General features: G+C 37.5%; 1 protein-coding gene across 4 annotated transcripts in view; it reads right to left on the reverse strand.

The window, feature by feature from the left end:
* The window catches only part of LOC131041142 (phosphatidylinositol 3-kinase, root isoform), a 160,077-nt gene that overhangs the window by 37,819 nt on the left and 97,681 nt on the right, over positions 1 to 24,577 (reverse strand). For all 4 annotated transcript variants that reach the window (XM_057974121.1, XM_057974122.2, XM_057974123.2 and 1 more), the window contains exons 13-14: positions 18,520 to 18,714; positions 18,149 to 18,319 (exon numbers count right to left, since the gene is read on the reverse strand). In XM_057974121.1, the coding sequence (XP_057830104.1) occupies positions 18,149 to 18,319; positions 18,520 to 18,714 (366 nt within the window). The remainder of the gene's footprint in view (positions 1 to 18,148; positions 18,320 to 18,519; positions 18,715 to 24,577) is intronic.

Genomic DNA, 24,577 nt, shown 5'->3' on the forward strand with positions numbered 1-24,577 from the left:
GTACGAAGGTGTGGAAAAACAAGAGGCAACAAAAGGCATCAAGCCATACGATAAGGGACTCGTCACGTTGTACGAGGAAGAAGCGATTAGCCCATACGAGGGAGGACACATTGTGAAAATCAATTTTAGGAACCCCAACCAATCGGAAGGCAATCAAGGCAATTACCATAACGACCAACAAGTTTATAGAGGCCAAACTTCGCACTCAACATCAATTTCAACAATGGCAATTGGTAGTAGCAATAAAAGCAAGAAGGTTCGACCTCGCATCCAAGTTGGCGATGCTAGGATTACAGCTGATACTCTCACTCAGGAGAGTCTGAGTGCCATTCACTGCCGCAGTTGGTGGCAGGAGATGGAAAACCGCGACCTCAAGATGGTTCTCAAGAATGTCGAGACGGATAAGGCAATTCAAAAGCCCTTCTTCAATGTGCATGAGATTGAGCCTATTTTGAAGGCACTGGTAGTTTGTTATGATGGGCACGCACATAAACCTATTGTACCCTACAATGGACACGATGGTATTGTGTCCTTCAAGGCAGCAAAGTTTACAAGCGTATTTGGAATACCATCATGAGGCGCCAAAGTTGCCAAGCCGCTAAGCAAGATGACAACTGAGGAAAAGGATAACCTCCTAAAACGAGTGGGATAGCATGTGGAACAACAGCAGTAGCAGAGGGATCAAGAAAACATTTTTGGCAATGGTGGAATGGAAATGCATTTTGGACCTGATAAAGAGTCACCTTACGAGAGAAAGAAAGGCCTCCAACATCCTTGTCTGGATGATTTACCTGATGACTGGCCTAAGTAATGGAAAGGTTTACAGCTGGGCAGCACTTCTTTCAAAAAGAATTTGAGATTTTCTTTATAATGTCCCCTTATAAGATCCTTTAGGGTTTGGGACTAATTACTTATATATTTCAATTGCAAGAGACTTCTTTCTATTAAAGCTTTATAATCCTAATATACTTATTGCAAATGTCAACTATATAAATCTTAAATTCAATCATTTGGTGAAACTGATCAATATATATATATATATATATATATATATATCTTGAATAATAAAGTGTCAGATCTGATATGTATTGAAGACCCTCTATTAATCTAATGGAATGTAATGGCATTATGTAGATAATTGCTGATGTAACAATGTAGATCTGGATATGATAAGGCTAGTACAACTTATCCTATACTTGTAATATGCAAGATCAAAGAATGAATTATATCGATACAAGTATATCAATCAAATTGCTATCTCCAATATCTTCTCGATGTAAATGCAAATGATTTCCTGTTGATCGGCCTAATCGCTTATCAGATGTATTTCTTATAAAATGGTGATGACAATAATGGACAATCTAAAATTATTTTTGTTTCTGATGTTGCTTTATAAAATATGCAAAGATGTCACTATAGTCAACCTGATAAGACCTCCCAATTTGGTATGATCGCTTGTCTAATGCAAATGCTTGTAATGGCATTGTTTTTTATTTAGGTTGCTAATATTATGCATCCTTAGACTTGCTACGTGTGGTACAAAGCCATCCCCACTTGGCTGTTGTTTGCTCTATATGAGTGATCCAATTTTGCAATGTATAAATAAAAATCCTCAATTGATCCCTTTGGAAAAATAAAAGACTTCTCTTTAATATGTAATGTGGAGTTGTATCAAACCAACATGTCTCTTGCCATTCGCACCTCTTCCATGTAACTAATTATTTAGTTAACTAAATATTGTTTATATTAGTCTTCTCCTTGGGTGGCAATTATGCAAGTTAGCGCCATTAATCCTTTGCTGATTATTGATTACCAAGTAGTATTAGTGTAGGTATTAACATATCCGTTTTATGTGTTTGTTTAGAATGATAGATCGCTGCTTTCCTCAAATATAAGTATTGATACCATTCTAGTGATATAATGATAGGTTCGCTGCTACATGAATGTGTTCTACAAAAACTCGTGAAGTCTTATAAATAAGACGATTTTCTGAGCAGTGACATCTCCATCAATTTCTACTTTCATGGCAGTCATTTTGTATCCATCAATTGATCAATACAAATATCTTTGTCTTATAACTTATTAAGCTTGCCATGTACACTTATTGCTTTTATTGCTATCTAACTTGAAGGTATCCTACGTCTGCCACACCTTAACCAAAATATGTTCTTAAGCTCGATTGCTTTTAGGGATAGGACGAGGACATCACATTCTTAGCCTCCAACATAAGGCCTTCTATATGTCTCAACATGCCATTTTGTCCACACTCAAGTACCGGCAGACAAGTGGGGACACCTTCACCCTCTTAGCCGTGTGTACCCAACTAGGCCAGCTATTTTCTATTTGACTCACCTGTACGTGATGACAAGTGGAGGGCTCAACCCACTAGGAAGAGGCAAACGCAAAAGTTGGAGCACCAGCATCAAGCATCGAAGAATGAGAGCATTAGTGCAAAGGAAGGAACCATCAAGGTGTTTACTGCCAGCGAGAGTGTCAAGGATGTGTCTCTTGCTAAAGATGTGTCTCTGGGTGCCATTGGAGGTTATGACAATGATGACGTCGAAGAGGCAGTGGCTTCGGAGATGGTTAGTGGTTCAACCATTCCACCAATTGCAGAAGTTGTAGTGCCCTTGTCAGTCTCGATGGTGGTTGTAGAGACTTCTTTAGTAGTGGCAACGGTGTCAATGCCCATCCCAACAAGGTGAGTTTCAGGAGCGGCATTGGAGGTGTCAATTCCTCCCACACCTTTGCCAATTTCGTCAATGCCATCGCCATCACCAGTGGAAGTAGTACCACCCTCGGTTCCGCCTGTTACTTCTGTGCCAATTAAGGGTAAGCATGACTAGGGGATTGATGCCTAGTTGCAGCTGTTGCGGATTCCACAAAAGGTTCTGCTAGTCGAGTCGCCTGGACTACTCTTAAAGACTATTGGGGTGGTGAAGACGACACTTGCGAAAGGGGACGGCAGTGCAAGTCATGAGGGTATACCAAGCCAGCAATCAATTCTAGACCCACACCCAAGACCCTTGCCAAATCCACTTCCAAGACCAGTACTAGAGCCTACCTCGACGTTACCAATGGGAGCGGAGGAGTCATCATCTGGTGAGGGGGAGGAGATGGTGTTGACTCTGACTCGGCCTAACCCCTAGGACACAATTGGTGCAGTTCAATGTTGCATCGGCCAACTGGAGGGTATGGCCACTTTTCTTGGCAAAGTGGGAGACATTGCTAGTGACCTTACTATTGGCCACGATCCTCTGGCGGCGCAAGCTGCGAAGCACCTTTTGTCTTTCATGCAGGGTGAGTGTGATAAGAATTCTTCAAATGTTTCACTACCAAAGGGTGGCCCAAGATGGAAACTCAGGCAATGGGAGACACATGGATTCCTAAACAAACAACAATAGGAAGTTACCATGGTCATGTACTCAAAGCACTCTATGGCATGGAACTTGCCTTCAAGGAATTGTTCCTCACCCACCATCGGCTAATAGTCACACACTCTCAAGTTGCAGTACGATGGGAGTAGGCCCTCCACCAAGCGAAACACACTTGACGAGTCCTGACTAAGAAAGCACAAAAAGATCGAGAGACCAATTGGCTCAAGAGCACTCTCGGGGTACTTCTCTCAAGAAGACTATAGCACAACATGAGTAGGAGTTAGCTAAGAGGGATCAACAGATGGCAGAAAAGAGCACATAGTTGGCAGATAGGGACGAGCAGGTCACTCAGTCGATGACGTGCTTGGGAGAGAAAGACAACGAGCGGGAGTTGGTTGTTGTTATTTTACCGATTCACCACTTAATTCTATATTCTCTCACCCATACCAATGGCAAACTAAACTACCAGTTGAGTCGGATGTAATGATATTTTACACCAACTCTCTGCTTGTTTTACATGGTGGAGCTACCTTCAGAAAATCTACATTGAATGTAAACCACATGTGCTTTTAACCAGAAAGCAGGTAAAGGTGTAGCTTTTAACCAGAAAGCTTTGAAGGGCAGTGATCAAAACTCAATAAACAGAATAGAATACAAGGATTCTATACCACACCAACAAAATTTATACCATCCAAAATAAACATTATTATATTACTTGTTCAAAGACAAATCATCCATAGCAATGTGCATAAATAACAACGTCAAAGCACTAAACAGATATCGAATAAGCTATTAAAACAACCATAGTTGGAAGACTCGTGGGACTCGCCAAGACTCACGAGTCTATTGGCAGGTTGAGATGACTCGCCAAGGACTCGCAAGCCGAATCCAGACGAGTCTTGGCACAAGAGTCGCGAGTCTATGCCAAGGACTCGCACGAGTCCTAAGTTGGGACTCGCGAGTCTAAGTTAAAGACTATCGATGCACGGAAACACGCCCAGCAAAAGAGATAAGAACACGTCAAAAAATTATCTAATTTTTTTTTCAAGTCAGTCTCATTCTCTTCATCAAAATATATACATGAAATATAACATTTAAGTATAAGAAGACATATTGAAATATGACTTGTACTTTAAGTTATATTTCATGTATATATTGGCAGGATGTTTGAGAGTGGTTTCAAATCTCTAGGAGTTATAATGCAAATTCTAGGTTTTACAAGATCTTTTAAATTTTCAGACAGTCAAATTTCAGAATTAGTAGGCTCCTATTAGCATTCTCTCGCTCTCTCTATCTCACTCACTTTATCTGCCCCGAATTTTAGAACTATCTATCTCCCTATCACTCTTCCTCTATCCCCTCTCTCTACCATTCTCTATCTCTCTCCTCTCTCCCCCAAGATCTAGACCTATCTCTCTACTCCTCTCTCTCTCACCCTCAGACCCAAGCAAGTGGTGCTACCCTCAACCTAATTTTGGCGAGCTGGAGAAGCTACATCGGACTCATAGAACTAGACCCTCTCGTTCTATCTCTCCCTTGGTTTTCACTAAAGATGGGAAGAGGAAGATGTAGTCTTCCCTTTAGTTTTTTCGTCGTTGTTTTTCACATTTGGACATATCATTATATTTAATTTTGTAAACATTTATAAACTTATGCTGCTATTATAAAATTTAAAGTTTGAAACTATGAATACGAATGATGAAAATTCAAATATTGAGTGTTTAGAGATCATATGAGATGTGTAATGTTTCAATTATGGCTCTTATGTTCTCTAAATACATTAATTTCTTTTTGTTTGTTTGTTTTTGTAAAACTATGGTTTTTTTTTGCCGAGTCTGTGGCGAATCCGAGTTTTCCAACTATGAAAACGAGAACAAACTCATCCACAATAACACAAAGTTTACCATCTCCAAATATTCATTCAGATAACTTTTTATTGATATCTATCAAAGAGTCTTTATGTCTTCAAACAATAGCCAAAAAGTTCTATTCACTACCATCCATTCAGAAGATATAGTTTATCACTATCTTTCTTTAAAATAACGGTCTCTTGAAGACGACCGTTTCAAAGAGAAGCTTAAAATTTTAACTTAAATAAAGAAACGACCGTCTAGAACCTATATTTTTTGCTTCCAATTTTGAAAAGAAATCATTTAAACATCATTGAAATAAAATCAATTGATTTGGATCGCCTCCTTGTCTTCCACTCCTTGTTGCTCCTTCTCCCTATGCTTCCTGCTCCACTCATGCCTTCACTCTAGCTCTGTATGCTCTATATCTTGAAATGATCAGTGCCAATTGTTTGGTGTTAGGGCCACTAGCAATGTTGACCCTCAATGTCGATCTCCCAGTTCATTTTCACCAACTTCTAATGCATATCGTCGACATCATTTTTTAATAAACTTAAGTAAACAACCATACTTCCTATCACCTCCAGTGACTTCTCACTTACCATTTTTGTTTCACATCAATGCTCCCAAGCATTTTATCCCTGTCTTTTTTACCCCTGAGATTGTGAAATTACTTTTCAAGCCATTTTAGTCAAAGTGAAATTGTGCTAGGGTTGACCTTATTTCATGGGAATGTACCTTTTTTTCTTCTCTACAACTTTCTTGAACCAAGAAAGGGAAGCAACCACAGAGGAGTTAGGGTTTACATTGGCGATTGCACTATTTGGTGGCATAGGAAGAGCATTAGATGGTGCGGTTTCATCAAGTATGGAAAAAGCAAAACTACTAAAAAAAGAGCTCTTTCCACCAATCTGGTTGAAGATAAGGGAATCACTGTCTGGAGTAGTAACAAGAAGAGTAGACAACTTTCTAGTTAATGGAGCAGGAGCATTACCTTCTTAATCCGACATTCCTTTGGATGGAGTGGATGCACCTTCTTCATAGGGGGCCTTTAGCTTTCTATTATTAGGAGGTTGTTCCCCATCTCCTCCTAACTACGAACTAGCTTGTTGAGTAGTGAAGGCCAAGCTAGTTGGGGCCTTTGAAACATTGGGGCCCTGAGGTGTACTTTGCTCATTGCTTGAGGTCCCTTTTGTTGAAGAGGAGCCAGCATGTTCTTTTGTTTTCTCTCCATCCATTTTTTTCGTTCTTTCTATCACACATGATGTCCTATCATTAATGTATGTGATCTCCTTGTCAAACCACTAGAATTGGGGCAAAGAACTAAGGGCAATATTTTGGTACGGTCTGTCAATTATTTCATATCCATCATCTATCCAATCTTCAGATATTCGCAATGGCAGATTGAAAGCCCTAATCTGATCCACTGGCAATCTCATCCAATCTCTTCTTTGAACCTCTCTCTCGTCCACACAATTCTCCCAGTAGTTGTTTTGGAAACCATTAGCATTGATTGTACACATTACATTCTGGAATAAACGATACATCTTTCTGGCCATGTTATGATGTTTATGTTCTTATGTTATTCACTGTATGATACAAATGTTCTTTACTATTTACTTTATGTAATATAGACTAGTCCCCTTCGGGAGTAAACAATCAATATTTACATCAAAAAGTAATAGAACCAAAAGGAACGTCTAACAAAATTACCATCTAACAAAATGTAATGTCCCCTTCTTAGCCAGAGTCAGCTGATAAGGATCAATCTATTAACGAAGTCCTCATAGTCTGATAAAGACAAGCAGAGAACACCAGACTGGTGATTTTCTCCTATTTCAAAGGGCACTTATTAGTAAACATGGGTGGAATCAATCGATGGTACTATAATCTCCAAGTTGCTAGTCTAAAACTGCATTAAACCCTAGAATATCTCCTTCAAAGGCATACATGAGTCTAGAGAGAAAGTGAGGTGCTTCCTTGCTATACGTCCCAGGAGAGAGAAAACAGAGCGCTCATTTTATGGGTATTTGTGATTTTCTATGATAATAAAGTGACTTGAAAAAAAACCATAATTATTAAGTCATGAAATTGACTTTATAATAAAGTCATTGGAGATATTAAAGGGGTATTAAAAGGCAAAAAAAAATTATTTTAAAAAGGTTTCATTCAGACCAAATGAAGTGATATAATGAATTAATTTAACTCTAAATAAAACTCAACCTAAAGCAATAAGTGGGCGCCCAAGTTGGAGCCCTAATAAGGGCGTAGCATTGAGGAAGGCTAAAGAGTCTTGGAGGTGAATAAAACATTATGTTATGTGGGGTTTTATTTTGTTCTTCTCTCCTTAGAGGAGCTTGTCTAAACCTTAGGGTTGTTTATTGAAGACAAAAACCTCCATTAAGTATGTTAATTTTAGCAATCAGATCAATAGTAAGAACAAAAAAAAAAGAAATGCACACATAACACAATGTTACCCTGGGAAAACCTCCCTCTTGGAGGTGAAAAAACCCAGCAAGAATATCTCAGATTCAATATTGATTAAGGGCACAAAACCAATTACAACTTAGCCCAGCTAGGGCACAACCTTTGATAGCCAAATAACACACTTATCGGTTATTCTGATCTGATCTGAATATGAACGAATCTCCCAGAATGTTATGTGCTGATCATAGGTGTAGTTCACTGGCAGATGATAGCAGATTCGGCAGGCATAGGGGATGATTCGCCTTGCCTAGAGAATGTTCTCTCAAGGTAGGTTAACTGCACATTCAATTTCGCTCAATGAAGTAAGCAGATTTGCTGCTAGGATTAGATCAAATTCACTGTTGTAGATGAGTATGCCACCTCTAGAATGAATTCGCTAATCTGAAGAATAAATTCGTTGTGTAGCAGAAGTATAATTGCTTGATGAATGAATGATGATTGTGACTCCAAGTCACCTTGCTTTTATATGCCTTATGCTCTTAATTATCTAGGTCGGCCATTTTACATATTTGCTGCCAAAACATAAATTCAAATTACAAGTTACAAGTTAGGTCTTGCCTTTACAAGTTACATAAAGTGCCATATGCCCAAAAAGGGCCTGCCCTATATTGAATCCTGTCGCTGAGATATTCAAACATCAAGGCCGACAGGCCACTTGACGTTTGTGTAGTAGGTCGGCCCCTAGAAGGGATCCGACCTAGCTACAAAAACCAACACTCCCTTTTAGCTAGGGAGGATTCCTTCTGAGCAAGTCACATGGTGACTATCACCATAGCTACTCCCAGAGGGTGAACAAGCACATCATGGAATTTCTCCCATAATATCCACCATACCTACTCGCAGAGGGTGGATCCACCACGCCTACTCGCAGAGGGTGGAAGAGGGCTTTCACCTCAAACTTCTCCCAGAGAAGAGTGCATTACCACCATGCCTACCCGCAGAGGGTGGTTCCACCATGCCTACTCGCAAAGGGTGGAAGATACAACTTAATGTATCATTGATGCTAAGATCTCACTCAGCTAGAGCTTCGTTCTCCACAACTCCACGCTTGATACAGAAGTATTCAAATTTTACTTGAGCAAGGGGCTTGGTGAGAACATCTATTGTCTGCTCATCAGTGTTGAAGTACTTCAACTAAATGGCATTCCTTTGCACCATATCCCGAATATAGTGATATTGAGTTTCAACATGCTTTGATTTGGCATGAAACACAAGGTTGACAGAAAGCTTTACACAGCTCTGGTTATCACTATGGATAATTGTAGGCTCCCAAGGTTGTCCAAACAATCCTACAAGGAGCTTTCGAAGCTACACTGCTTCTCTAGATGCCACACAAGCTGCAATATATTCTGCTTCCGCAGTACTCAATGCTACTGAAGACCGTTTCCTGCTGCACCAGGAAATCATGGCGGATCCCAAGCTGAAACAAACTCCATAAGTGCTCTTCCTATCAATGACACTTCCTGCCCAATAAGAGTCAGAATAGCCTTCCAAGGTAATGACTGTATTGGCAGAGTACTTCAAGCCATAGCCAATTGTGCCACGCAAATATCTCAAGATATGCTTGGCTGCAACAAGATGAACCTGCCTTGGTTCACACATGAACTCGCTAAGAGCACTCACTGCATAGCAGATGTCAATTCTAGTGTTAACTAGATACATCAAGGATCCAATCAATTGCCTGTACTCAATAGGATCTACAAAATCTGAATCAGCTGCAGATGCACTTAATTTCTTCAGGTTAGTCTCCATAGGAGTAAGCATAGGTTTACAATCTAACATTCCAAATCTCTTCAAAATATCAATAGTATGTTTTCCTTGACTTAGAATAATCTCATTAGGTCTTTGCCATACTTCTAACCCTAGGAAGAAATGCATGAGACCTAAATCTTTCATTTCAAATTCTGAAGTCAATTATTTCTTGCATCTAAGAATGAGATGATCTTCACTAGTTAGAAATAAATCATCCACATATAAAACCAGAATTAGCATTACACCATCAAATATTTTGAAGTAAAGGTTAGGATCAACATCATTTTTACAGAAACCCAAGCTTAGCAAATACTTGTCAATTCTTTCATACCAAGCATGAGGGGCCTGTTTAAAACCATATAGTGCTTTCTTTAATCTACATACATGAGATTCTTTCTCATGAATCACAAAACCTTCTAGCTGCTCAATATAAACTTCTTCTTCAATGACACCATTTAGAAAAGTTGTCTTTACATCCATCCTTTAGCTGCAACAATAGCTATGATAGTTCTAATAGAAGTGTATCAAGCAACAGGGGCAAAGTTTTCTTCATAATCTATGCCTTCTTTTTAGAAAATCCACAAGCTGCAAATCTAACTTTGTATTTTTCAATACTTCCATCAGCAACATGTTTAATTTTAAATAACCATTTGGAAGATACAACTGACTTACGTTTGGGTCTAGGCACAATATCCCAAACATCATTCTTGATGATAGACTGATATTCTTCATCCATAGCATTATTCCATGCTTGTTGGTTCATGGCTTCTTCAACGCTGGATGGTTCTGTCTCAATGATATTGCACATTAATGCAACATAGTTGGAGAACTTCTGAGGTCTCCTACTTTCTCTGAAAGATACAACTTGGAAGATACAACTGACTTACGTTTGGGTCTAGGCACAATATCCCAAACATCATTCTTGATGATAGACTGATATTCTTCATCCATAGCATTATTCCATGCTTGTTGGTTCATGGCTTCTTCAACGCTGGATGGTTCTGTCTCAATGATATTGCACATTAATGCAACATAGTTGGAGAACTTCTGAGGTCTCCTACTTTCTCTGAAAGTGCCTCTAGGAGCTGCAAACTTTTCTGCCTCCTGAATGGTGTTCCTTACCCAAACGAGTCTCTTCTTACTCACAATAATGTCTCTAGGCCCATCGGTAGGATCCATAGGCTAAATTGCATCATTATGTTCTACAGGTTTTGTAGACTCCCTCTGAATCTCAGTATCATGATCAATATCCATGTCTTGATTATCATTAACTTCATTATCAATCTTTATGATGGAACCTTTAGATCTTTTGAATGCAATATTTTCTTCAAAAGTAACATCTCTACTAACCTCAATATACTTCTGACCTGGAATGTAAATTCTGAAAGCTTTTGAGGTTTCGTTGTAGCCCACTAGAATCCCTTTCTTGCCAGAAGGTTCCAACTTGGTTCTCTTCTCTTTAAGAACATGGACATATACTGGACTCCCAAAGATCCTCAAGTGGTTGATATCAAGTTTGATCCCTAAAAATGCTTCTTCTGGAGTCATATCCTTCAATACATGGTGAGGGCATCTATTCTGAATGTATACAGCAGTCCTAGATGCCTCGGCCCATAGGAAAGTCTGCAAATCCTGATCATGAATCATTGCTTTCGCTGCCTCAAGTATGGATCTGTTCTTCCTTTCTGCAACTCCATTTTGTTGAGGGTTGTAGGGAACACAAAACTCCATCTAAATCCTTGCCTCGATACAAAAATCATGAAAACTACCCGAGGTGTATTCACCTCCATTGTCAGACCTTAAAACTTTAATTCTTTTCCCAGATAGATTTTCAGCTAAGGCCTTAAATTCTTTGAATCTACCTAAGACTTCATCGAATCCTTTTGACTTTAGAAAGTAAATCCAAGTTTACCTAGAGTAGTCATCTATAAAGATTACATAATACAAGAATCCACTTGGAGAAGCAACTATCATAGGTCCACATAAATCAGAATAGACAAGGGCTAATTTTTCCTTAGACCTACTTTCACTTTTACAGAATGGACTCTTAGTGTTTTTACCCATAGCACAACCTTTACATGTATCATCATGAACATGACTAAGTTTAGGCATACCTTTAACCATCTTCTCAAGTGTAGGGAGGGCTCGGAAATGAAGATGTCCAAGCCTTCTATGCCATAGATCAGTTGACTTAGATGCTTCATGAATGAGAGCTCGAACTGGACGTGCTGAAAGCTTATATAGACTCATACCTATTCCCCAATGACACGAGCTGATTTGATGTTGGACTTATTAGGCCATGCAAGCACTCTTCCCTCAGAGAAAGCAATCTGATAACCTTTATCTTCTAGTGCAGATATGGAGATAAGGTTTCTTTTGATTCCCGGCACAAACAAAATATCACTGAGGTGAAGAGAAATTTCAGAATCTAAATTAAGAGCAGCAGTACCAAAACCTCTTACAAAATATTGTGCATCATCACCAATAGCCACATGAAGGTTAGACTCCTTCTCCACCAAATCTGAGAGGTGCTCCCAATAGCCAGTGATGTGCCTAGATGCACCACTATCAATCAACCATGTATCACCATCCGTAGGAACATTGGTTGACAAGGCAGAAATGAAGAGGAAATCTTCAGCATTCTTCTGATCTGAAACTTCATTTCTATTTGCTCCAGGTTGTTTTCGCTAAGATAAGCAATCCTTTGCATAGTGACCAAACTTGTCACACCTGAAGCACCGGATGTGGGAAAGATCCTTCTTCTTCTTCTTTGAATCAGGGGCAGCAGCAAGCCTCTGATCTTTATTCCTCTTAAAGTTGTTCTTCTTCCAATAGCCTCCTTTCTTCTTGACGGACTAGGCAGCAAGAACATGATTGTCTTCATGAGTATTCTTGATGACTCCTCTTGCAACCAGTCTTGATTCTTCTTGAATGCAGTAAGCCCTTAATCTATCAAACTTAGGAAGATCAGCCCTTGCACTAATTCCTTGAATGTAGGATTCCCACAATGCTGGAAGACCATTGAGGGCCAACATAGTCAAATCATTGTCATCAACAACCTTCCCAATAAATGAGAGTTGATCTCTTAGTTCAGAAATCCTCATGAAGTATGCCATGACTGTATCACCTTTAGCCATCTTGATGTGATGAAGTTGTTGCTTCAAAGCTAGGGCACGGCTTGTGGTATTGATTTCGTACATCTCCTCCAATGTCTTGAACATTTCGCTGGCAGACTTCAGCTTGGAGATGATAGGTACAATATGATCCTTCACGGAGTCAACTATCACTCTTTGAGCTTGAAGGTCTTTCTTCCTCCATGCAAGCTTCTCTTCTTCTATCTCAAGCTCAGAGGATTCTTTATCTACGAATTTGCAAGATCGCTTCCATTCAATGCAAACATAATTCGGAATCGCCATGATGTGAAATTGGATGCACCATCCAATCTATCTTCAACTCTAAGCACCATCTTGACTGAAATAATAAGAGCAGACTGAATATGAGAGGATACTGTTAAAAATGATTACACTAATACAAACCAAGCTCTGATACCATGTTAATTTTAGCAATTAGATCAACAATAAGAACAAAATAACAAGAAATGCACACATAACACAGTGTTACCCTGGGAAAACCTCCCTCTTGGAGGTGAAAAAACCCAGCAAGAATATCTCAGATTCAATATTGATTAAGGGCACAAAACCAATTACAACTTAGCCCAGCTAGGGCACAACCTTTGATAGCCAAATAACACACTTATCTGTTATTCTGATCTGATCTGAATATGAACGAATCTCCCAGAATGTTATGTGCTGATCATAGGTGTAGTTTGCTGGCAGATGATAGCAAATTCGGCAAGCATAGGGGATGATTCACCTTGCCTAGAGAATGTTCGCTCAAGGTAGGTTAACTGCAGATTCAATTTCGCTCAATGAAGTAAGCAAATTTGCTGCTAGGATAAGATTAGATTCACTGATGTAGATGAGTTCGCCACCTCTAGAATGAAATCGCTAATCTGAAGAATAAATTCGTTGTGTAGCAGAAATATAATTGCTTGATGAATGAATGATGATTGTGACTCCAAGTCACCTTGCTTTTATATGCCTTATGCTCTTAATTATCTAGGTCGGCCCTTTTACATATTTGCCACCAAAACATAAATTCAAATTACAAGTTACAAGTTAGGTCTTGCCTTTACAAGTTACATAAAGTGCCATACGCCCAAATAGGGCCTGCCCTATATTGAATCCTGTCGCTAAGATATTAAAACATCAAGGTCGATAGGCCACTTGATGTTTGTGTAGTAGGTCGGCCTAGTAGGTCAGCCCCCAGAAGGGATCTGACCTAACTACAAAAACCAACAAAGTAAACACACTTGCAGTTGTGAGAGACCAACTGTAATGTCCACAAGCTAATCCGGGAGTAAATTAGGGTTTCCATCTTCAGGGTGGATTTCAGAGGTGTGTTTGCAAGAAATTGGCAGTTTTCTCTCTGGGTCTTTCTAGGTTTTTAAAGAGCTTCAAAATTGTGTGACATGCATTTCCCTCCGAGGAGATTTTTGAACTAACTATTTTTAGTAAGTTATGATGACTACTGGATTGTGCCTAAAAGGTGTTTTAAGTCACTTAATATTTTTAGCAGTATGTTATTTTTAGTATGATACAGCACTTGGTTTCTATTTTTGGCAGTCCAATTTGAGGGGTGGTTTATTCAGGTTTCTTGGAGTTCCTTTTTGGAAGGTAATAACTGAAGTGATTTTATGATTTCAAGTTGCTTTTTGACCCCCACGCCTAGGCTCAATGACTTTAAGTTGTTCTTAAAAGATGTTCTCATGTGGTTGTCCAAGTTGGGAATTATTAATAATTTTTATTAAGTTATTTGTGCACATGAAAAGGGATATAAAATAAAGTAACTTTTAATCCCACATGACCTAGAGAAGAGGGTCGATCCCTTTGAGAGAGCTATAAAAGCAGGTTTGAGAGGTTCATTTGGGATGTTGAATATTGAGATAACAAAGCGCTGCTGAGATGCTTTCAGAGTCTTAGCTTCGGGGTTGTGTGCCTTCCTAGCTAGTTACAGTTTCGAGTTTGAAAGACAACTCCTAGCTGATTGGAGCAGCTTCATTCAGAGGTTGCCATTGGATTCAACAGAGAAGTTCTTGGTTTTTTCAGTTGTGGAAACCCTCTTGCTGATTTCATGTTTTTACTTACCCTGGTTAGAGGAGTGAACTAATTTTTGTGGGTACAGAATCCGGATTCATTCTTCTCCTATGCCCTAGGCATCAATTTGCTCCAGTTTGTGTGATCTAAGGAGTGTCTGATTTTTAAAGCTGATTGGCCCAGCTTGCTGTTTGTACCACATTTTTGGGGCTGCATTGGAGTGTGTGCCATCTATTTGAGTTTTTCTTTGAGGCGGCTTGTTGTCCTTACCTGGTCGTCCATCCTCTGTGCTTCATTTGCTTCTAGTTTGGGCTCATTCAAAGGTGACTCGAAAGAGATACAAACATAACAGTGATTTTTTGTGTTACTGTTCAGAAAAATCAGAATATTGTTCTCACAAATCAGAGTTGGTAAACGCTGTCCATATCTCTGTTTTCACTATATTTGTTTTGGCATTGGGTTTGGATTACGTATTCTATGGATTAGCAATGATATTATGATGATATCTCTGAGTTTTTTCATAGTTAGCTTTTTGTATCAGCTGATTTAGTTGTACTAAACAGCTTGCTTAATTTCAGTTCTGAAGCTAACTCTTTCCCACTGAATAAGTGGAAGTGACTGGTTATGCCGCCAAGTTTTTGCTACAATAATACCCTAGTTATTTTCATTTTATATTCCCCACTGAAAAGGTGGAAGTGGCTGGATATACTGCCAAGTTTTTCTTTCAATAAGCCTTTCAGTTAATCTTTGTAATTGCCACTGAATAAGTGGAAGTGACTGGTCATGCCGCCAAAATGTAGTGCTCTTTGAATGTTATATCTTATCCCCCCACTGCACAAGTGGTCGAGATGGTTTATTTTTTGCTTGTTGCTAACACTAATGGGTACTAGCGTTGTGTTCAAAAACAGAAAAAACTAAGGGGGCTCTATTTCACCAGCCAAGAGTGTGCAAGGAGATTCTACTTCAGGGATCTCAGTTGGGCTACAAAGAAACCAATTTTGGAAGAGGTATTTGCTGATAGAAATCTGAAAGAGGAGCTTGCTTGTTTAGCCACCCCCCTATTTGGCTTGTTGGAAGTGAACGAGAGTCTTTTGATGCATTTTCAGATTGGGGTTTGTATGAAACTCCATTTCCAGCAGTTTGAAGGTATTTGTATCAGTTTTTGGAAGGGTTTTTGGACCAGACTAAGGAGTCTTCTAGTGGTGGTTGTAGAGAGGTGTCTGCTTGCTAGGCCGACCCCCTTTGCAGCTCATTTGAAGGTCATTAAAGCCCCAAACTTCATTCTAGGTAGTTGTCCATCAACAGAATCACATCTCCAACACAATAGTTCAGTCTACAAGGGTTGCAGCAGACAAAGGGGATTTAATATACATAAATCAGACCTATAACAAGCCGTACCAGCTGTAGGATGTTGAGTCCCTAAACATCCCCAAACTCAAGGGTTAATCATAGCATAGCTTATATATTCCAAATGGAGCGCCTACATTAGACCTCCGTATGACAACAGTTTGGAGAAGAGCATATTTCTAAGTCACTGTGAATCATTTTCTGAGTGAGCACCTTGGTTGTTTGCTTGCCCAAAGAGCAACCCATTAACTACTCTTATACAAAGGAGCCACTGGGTATGTGAGAAAGTGATTCGGAAGACATTGCTTGTTGTAATAGCACCATTAACATCAGAAACTAGCATATTTGTTTGCAGTAGAAAGCTGATTGAAATAACAAGCTTGATTGTAATTCGCAAGTTGGTTTCAGTTTGCTTCATTAATTGCAAAAAGAATATAATTGTTATTTCTCTTCAAAAACTACAAACACAAAACAAAACACATTTTCTGCAACTTCCATCTAGCTCTGAAAGAACACCTTAAAAGAAAAACAAAGTATTTTTATTCTAAACAAACAAGTAGTATTTTTCATCTCTGCATGCTCTCCAACTCTGTTCATCCTAATGATGGATCACGGAGTGTGATCCGAAACGTTGATGCAAAAATTGACCCACAATCGAATCCGGAAATAGCTGATTGAGATCTCATGGATTGTGGAAATCTGATGTCTATTATAAATAAGCAGTTGTTCAGTGGTAGTTCCTAGTGTTCCACCTGGGGTGGGACATTACACAAAAGTAGAAGTATACACGTACATAACAAGCACAAAATAAATTAGAACATAACGGATTGCTCATGTAGAAGAGAAAGAACGGGACAAAGAAGTGACAACATAAGAGATGAAAACCTAATCAACAATAGAATGAAAACCGTTATCATAATCAACTTCTCTGTAGTCTTCATTGATGAGCCCAAGATATTTGTAGAGTTCTTGGTCTAATAGGAATTGATGGATCTATCCTCAAAGGCATCTTCACTATGTTTCTCTGAGTTTTAGGGATGCAAAGGCATACTTTTTGGGGTTATTCTCAAAGTTTTGGGTGGCTATTAAAATTTGAATTTTTCAAATAAAAATATTTTTTTTTAAATTATAAAAATCAAGCAAACTAAAGGAAACTGAAAATTTAGAGAATTAGAGCTAGATGCAATATGTTTAATATGCAATCCATTGATCCAATAAAAAATCCTTATTCCCACCAAAATCCAGACAAGAGAGAGTAAATCATATTTAATATCTCGTTTGCATTTACATTAAAGAAATATGGAGTTAGTGTCAGGTTCAAGATGAAAGAGAGAAGTCAATCCCCATTTCAAAGTGTGTTTCTTGTATCATGTATTGAACACAATCTACACATAAGTTGCCAACAACAATATTTGTTCTCCTTCCTATTTCTCGTGTAATTATATCGTCCTCCCTATTTCTCATGTATAATTGTTTTATTTTCCTTTTTGTATTGCTTGATATTATAATATTGGCTTTAAGTATATTTTATAATTTTAATCCTCTTCCCCTTGTTTCAATTCCCGTACCCTCCTCCCTTATCTTTGAACTCCAGCTTTATTTATTGAGCCAAGTCTTCAATTCTATCTTATTCCTCCTCATCCTAATAATGGATAATGGAGTATGATCCAAAACATTGATTCAAAATGTATTTAGTTTTATAATTCTCAATATTTTTTTAAACTTTAGCATATAATATATATAATATATATATATATATATGTACATATACACATGTGTACATATATATGTACATATATACATATATGTGTATATGTACATATATACATATATATATGTATGTACATATACACGTGTACATATATATGTACATATATGTGTATATGTACATATATACATACATATATATATGTACATATGTACATATATACATACTTGTACAGATGAACCTGACCCACAAACCCAAAGGGCAAAAAAAAATTTACCTGAATCCACGAACCAGGTTCATGTACCCAAACCCGAACTGGTAACTTAGACAATATCGCATGTTTGTTGTATGTAATCTATCTCATATTATTTAATTAAATCTTTTTTCATTATGTACAGAAAGACCTCTTATTAATCACTTTTAGATCATATGGATTTTACTTCTTATCCTTATATAGAAAAAGTGACTTACCAGTTGATCTTGTCTGATGTCATCGCCCTTTTTGAACATCACTTTCCGTTTTCCACCATCTGAAGTTTGGAAAGTCAGGCGTAGAGGATGTAGAGCACTCTTGAATAAAGATGATTCTGATGGTATTATTCCAGTAAGTAAAACTTTAGGTTCCAAAGGTAACCGTATAGGCTGGAATGAAAACCAAAAACCTTATTTTTTAGTTTCAAAATTTGCCAACGTAGACAAAGTGAAAACTGCAACTTGTTTATTGCTGAATATTTATGCCCAGAAAGCTTTAATTTGCAGCTACATAAATAAACCTAAAATAGTCGTTTTTAAATTCAGCAGCAAACATCTTTACCCAAAGAAGAAGAGATTACTGCAATGACCTTTTCAAAGTAGGTAAGCTCAATAAGAAGACCTCCAAGTAACTCTCTCAACTTATCAATTTTCTTCTGAGTCCCACCTCGGGCATTTTTAACATCCTTCATGATTCTGCACAACTTTGCAGTTAATTCTGTCTGATGCACTAAACTATGCCACAGCTTGACACCATAATCATCCTCTCTCCCCTCAGGCTTAAACTGCAAACAGAAAGTAAAATCTGAAGATTAAGAAAGGCATATTCAAAACTCAATTTTTCTAAGCCAAAACACATTTAAACACTTCAAACAAATGTAGCAATGAGAATTGCATGAGTGCTAATCAAGCTTACTCTGATTACTCTATCAGCAGCAGAACAAGAAGAATAAATATTTAAAACTACTTATGTATTTAGTGACCCCATGATGAACCAAAATAAAGAATTTAAAGATCATCCAGCAAATCAAAATGTTCTGTAATATGTTAAATCTTAAAAGCCATCAAAATCAAAGAGTAAATTTTCAAAGCGAGCATGACTCAGAGACATATAGTAGTCACAAAAAATCAAATATCAGAAAATTAATTCCTACACTAACTTGTCACCCAATAATATATACATTGGTACCAAACACATTCTGCCATGACAGTTATTCCAAACACAACCTATAAAGTGACATCACATGTAAATTTATCTACTGGATGGATGATCATTAATTTTTACAATATTCCACTTTAATTTCTCCATCTTATAACTCGTCTAATAAAATTGTTAGAATATAAAGCTTACCTTTCTAATGAAGTCACCATAGTGACTTAAGTGGTTTGTTAGTATAGCTATTTTTAGCTTTTAAAAACTAGGATAAGTGTCATCTTTATGTTTGTCGAGTACATCTTCCAAACTCTATATAAAGAGGTGAACCTCAGTGTAATTGTCACTTCAATATCTAATAGAACTATGCTGTGTTCTATTCTTGCATATACAAAGCAGAGGATCATGTGCAAAACAGTTGAGAGAAATCTCAAGTTATTTTCATCAAAAGTTGCAGGTAATTTTACCAAATTTTTTTAAACATAAAAGTTGTGCCCATTTCTACAAATTGTGGGTTGAATTCCATGGTCACACTTTGCTGACGTTGTTTCCAAAAGTCCCACGGCTGACAGAGCAGGAAACCCATTATTTTTCCATTAAAAATTGCAAAAAATTCAATAAAAAATCAATCACTAGTGCTTTTGCAGGAGTAGCAGAATACATGCAAGTAGCAAAAGCTTTCACGTGAGAGAAGAAGGGCATGCAAAAATGGCAGATGTCATGAATTTTAGATGTTGTTAGGGGCATGCAGGTTAGAGATAGCGCATGCACTGACCAACAGCCCTTTATTCTAGGTATTTGTAAAATCTACCTTCAAATTTTGTTTTATAAAAGGGTTTCAAGTTTTTAAATGTTTTTCTGAAAATTATTCTTGGTTAAATTAAAGAGTTGAAGAATTTTGAAAACTATTTTTAATTTTTATCAGAATGGAAATTTCATTAGAAAATTATTATGGCCTTAGTTTTCACACCTGGAATGTAAAAATCTAGATGCAATTGATGCACAAGAACCTATAGGGAATAGCAAATGGAAATGAGAAACTGCCTACAAATTGCCAATAAATTACTAGATTGGTAGAGTAGAGATGATAAAGCCAAAGTTATTATTAGTCTTGCTCTCTCCAATCCCAAGTTACATCATCAAGATTCAGCAAAATCACCTAAGGAAACGTAGGATAATTTGAATAAATTGTTTGGAACAAAAATGGTTAATGCAAAACTTTCTCTACAGCTTTATCTTTTCAAATTCAAGATGATTGACAGAGTCACTATGTCTATCCACAAGCAATTTGGGATCTCTCATTTAACAAGTAGCAAAATTCAATGCTACAGTGGATGACGAGCATGCCAAAACCATTTTGTTAAATAGTTTGGCTCCTAAAATCAACAATGTCATCCCGACTTTTAGTTAGCTGTCTTCTCAAACTTTGAAACATATGTCTTCAGCTCTCCTAGCTGAAGAAAAAAGAATAAAGAAAGGATACAGAAGATGACTCTCAAGCTGAAATAGCATTATACACTGGAAATAGTTGTAGAAGATTAGATAACAATAAATGGGGATTGAATGTTACTATTGCTAAAAAATAGTTCACATAACTTTAAACTATAGAATTTGGGTCAATGACGTTCTCATGGGAGAGCTCAAAGAAAAGTGAAATGATGCTAATGTTGCCATTGTTAAAGATCCCCTAGATGCTATCAATGGTGAAAAATTCACTAGTGAATTATATGTATTTTAAAAAACCTAACTTTTTCAAGACAAGAAAGGATCTATTGAAGATAAAAATCAATATGGATGGTTGCCCAAATAGTTTAGTAGCCTATGGAGCTTTTGAATTATACGTAATTCAACAAAATTTCCTAATGGGTGGTGGGTTTCAAGGACGGGGGCACCAAGGGCCTAAGTTTGAGGATGGTAGGGGAACAACAGTAGTGGGTTGGCACTAAAATGCATATAGTACTTGCAAAAATAGTTATAAAAAGATGTATAACAAATAAATATAAGAATTACAAATGAAACTTTGATAAAATAGTAAAACTATTAAATAGTATTCTTTTAACTTTAAATTTTTTAACTAAAGTTGTAAACACATTGCAACAGTTGCATTAAACATTTGAATTTTGAAGTGAACATAAACAATGAAAATGTTGAATTCAAATTTTATGTTATATTCAAAATTTCATAATAATGATTACAATGGCAAATGTTCAAAATAACAAAATGAAGTGGAGTGAGGCCTCTAATCATCCCCAAACTCTCATCACTAGAACTACTGGACTCCACATGCTCAAGCTCCTCCATATCAATACCAACCAACCTTGTCTATGTAGCATCATCATCAACGTGTTGCCTCCTATAGCTCTATATCCCACCACAATGTTGGACTCTCCTTGTACATCAATGTCTTGCAGTCAATGAGATGCAAGGCACTATGTACAACCACAAGCTCCTCTGCTCTCCTAGACGGAACCTTGTTCCTCTTAAGGAAGTGGATGAAACTATAAGTAGACAAGTTCCTCTCAGCAACATAAGAACTAGAACCCTAAGATAGCAAACAAATGGCTTGAGACGTAGTCAAAGAAGTCAGCCCATGTATAAACCACCACAAAATTGGGTCCTCTTGTGCCATAGTTTCCCTATCCATCTTGACTTCCTCAAAATAACCCCTAAGAGTGGAAATTTTTGTCCAATTAAGTACAAATGATGCTAGCCTCTACAGAATCATACATCTTTACAATGGCCTTCATGAACCTTGTCTTCACCTTAACATCATGTATGGGTGTTGTAGACACCTAAAATTGTCATGTCTAATTAAATAATTATCTAAGCTTAATTCTTCTATTAATTAAATAAATCTTTATTTATTTAATTAATTCATTTATCCTCTTCTAGCCTTATTTCTCATTTAAATAAATACATTTATTTATTTAAATTATCATTTTCCTAAATTAAATAAATATCTTATTTATTTAATTGATCCCACTTCTTCTATTAATTAAATAAATCTTTATTTATTTAATTAATTCATTAGCCTTTTCTACCCATGACACATGTCATTCATCTCTTAATTCATACACTACCTACCCCTCTCATTATTTTATTATTTCTTTTACCTACCCTCTAATCATAGCCGACCTCCTTTTACACCTCTCAATCTTATCCCTCCATTTCATATAGTGTCTTCTATATAAAGAGATGCTTCCTTCATTATCAAACCCTAATCAATCATTCTAATCATTCATGCTAATCATCTTTTATGCAATTGACTACACTACGATCCTACTTGCAACCACATTCTGTTCTTTGTTGAGCTCTTGTGCATATAAAATCTGAGAGCAAATATATCAAGCAAGATCAATGGAGATAGGAAGAATGGAGATCAAAACCCTATTGGACATTGTGATGGTATAATCTTTGTGATTTCATGTGATTTGCATTGTCTTAGGTAATCTTCATATGTTATGGTGGATCTTTGTTGATTGTTAGGCTAGGGTTTTGTGGTTGAATTCATTTAGCCTTTCAATATTGTTATTATTGTTATCCATTTTCACCATATACAGGTGTAACTCTACCAAGCCTTTGCACATACCACTTGGGGTTCAATCCATAGTAAGGCATGTGCAAGAGAGCATTGAGCTTCTCCCATCTCCAATGAATGATTCGCTAAATATATTCATTGTAGAATTGCAATGCGGGGTCCTTCTCATAGTAGCCTTCATTTGTTCAAGCATAGAATGAATGCACTCATAGACCTCTCCAAGGCTAAGTGCATTAGAATGCACGTATCTAATCACTTTTTAGACTAGAGTAATGAAGGAGAATATATTTTGCATCACCCCAAGAAAACATCACTCTTCACCACATACTTCACCCTCTTCCCCTACCCTATCTTGGACTCAAGCCACTGACTCCATTATGCTCTCATAGCCATTAGTTGTGATGCCTCTTGAAACTCAAGCATCCTCCAAGAGAATGAGATATGTTGCATATCTAGTCTCTATAGGTTTCAAGAACTCCTTCCTAGAGGACTTGAAGAGTGCATGTGAGTTGTGGTGGTTGTAGATAAAGATATGCACATCTCTAGCATTATTCACAACTGTTTTGATCCTATCAATATTTCCCATGTCCTTGAGTGCATCATTCATAGCATCCACAAAACAAGGAGTCCAACAAATATGTCTATAAAATGCTGCAATTAACTTCCCTGCAGATTTGCACACATGGGCCACATCTATCACCCCTTGGACCACATTGTGTGGCCCAACCTCCTCAATAGCATCTTTGAGAATCTGAAACTAAAATCAGCATCTTGTGATGCCCTGAACAATCAACAATCCTAAGCAAATAAGAGCCCTCTATACAAGTAACCGTGATATTGATGAGTGGATGATGTCTAATGTCTATCAACCCATCCATGACTATGTTGCATCCACTTGTGACACAAGATTTCTTCAATTTCTCTATTAAAGTATTTATCTTGGGATAGTTCTTATCCAAGATTGTGATCCTAACTTTGTCTCCCCTAGTGGCACATATGATGGTCCTCCCCTTGCTATCTTCACCACCACCTCCTTATAATAAGGAGAGTGAGCCATATGGAAGGGAATGCCATTGCAAAGAAGAATTTGCCAATGGCATCATCTACCTCATCCTTCAACTGCATAGTGAATAATTATGCTAATGGGTTTAGAGTATCATTTGTCATCTTGCATTTCCCCATAGCCTCTATTGCCCCTAAAGTAGAAGAAACTGGCATATGTGCAACTAGCTTTAGCAAAGTGGTAGGAGTAGAACCATATCCCTAATGACCCCTCAACCTTTGAGACAAAGAAGAAAATGCAACTGCAATGTCTACACTATCTGAACCACCCCATAACTTACTTATCTCAGCCCTACAGTTTAGTCTTATAGTCAACTTCTCACTTACTTCCACACTTTTCCTCAAATATAAAGTGGGCATTTATTGGAACTCTAGGAATGGATCTAGTGGTTTGGGTTTCATAGTCGCCCCTCTCTATTTCTGCATTTTCATCATTTGCATAATTTGATTCAATTTCACTTCCAATTCAACTTCCTATTGAGGCTCAACTTCATTCTCACTCATGCCATGAGAACTCATAGTGAACTATAACAAACAATATAGAATTTATAAGTTTATAATTTTGGCACTGCAAAGTTAGAAACCAATAACTCCAAGATTACTGCTTGCAAAACTAACTCTAGTATCATGTTCTTTGTACTTTTTTTAAGCATAGCGTCAAAAGTTGATATCAGAGAATCAATTTAGCAAGGTTGCAGATCAATTTGAAATTGAAAAGAGCCTTGCAACATATGGAGTTAGTATTTCTTTTGGTGACATCTCAAATCATATGTTGCAAATTGCATAATGTCGGGTATTGCATGTGTTATAGCCAAGCCAGCAAGCAAGAAGCAAGGAGGAAATACTCTTTTTCTAGTACCAAATACACCTTAGGAATTGGTTTCTAAGGAATTAT

Source organism: Cryptomeria japonica, chromosome 5 (assembly GCF_030272615.1).
Source record: "Cryptomeria japonica chromosome 5, Sugi_1.0, whole genome shotgun sequence".
Lineage (NCBI taxonomy): Eukaryota > Viridiplantae > Streptophyta > Pinopsida > Cupressales > Cupressaceae > Cryptomeria > Cryptomeria japonica.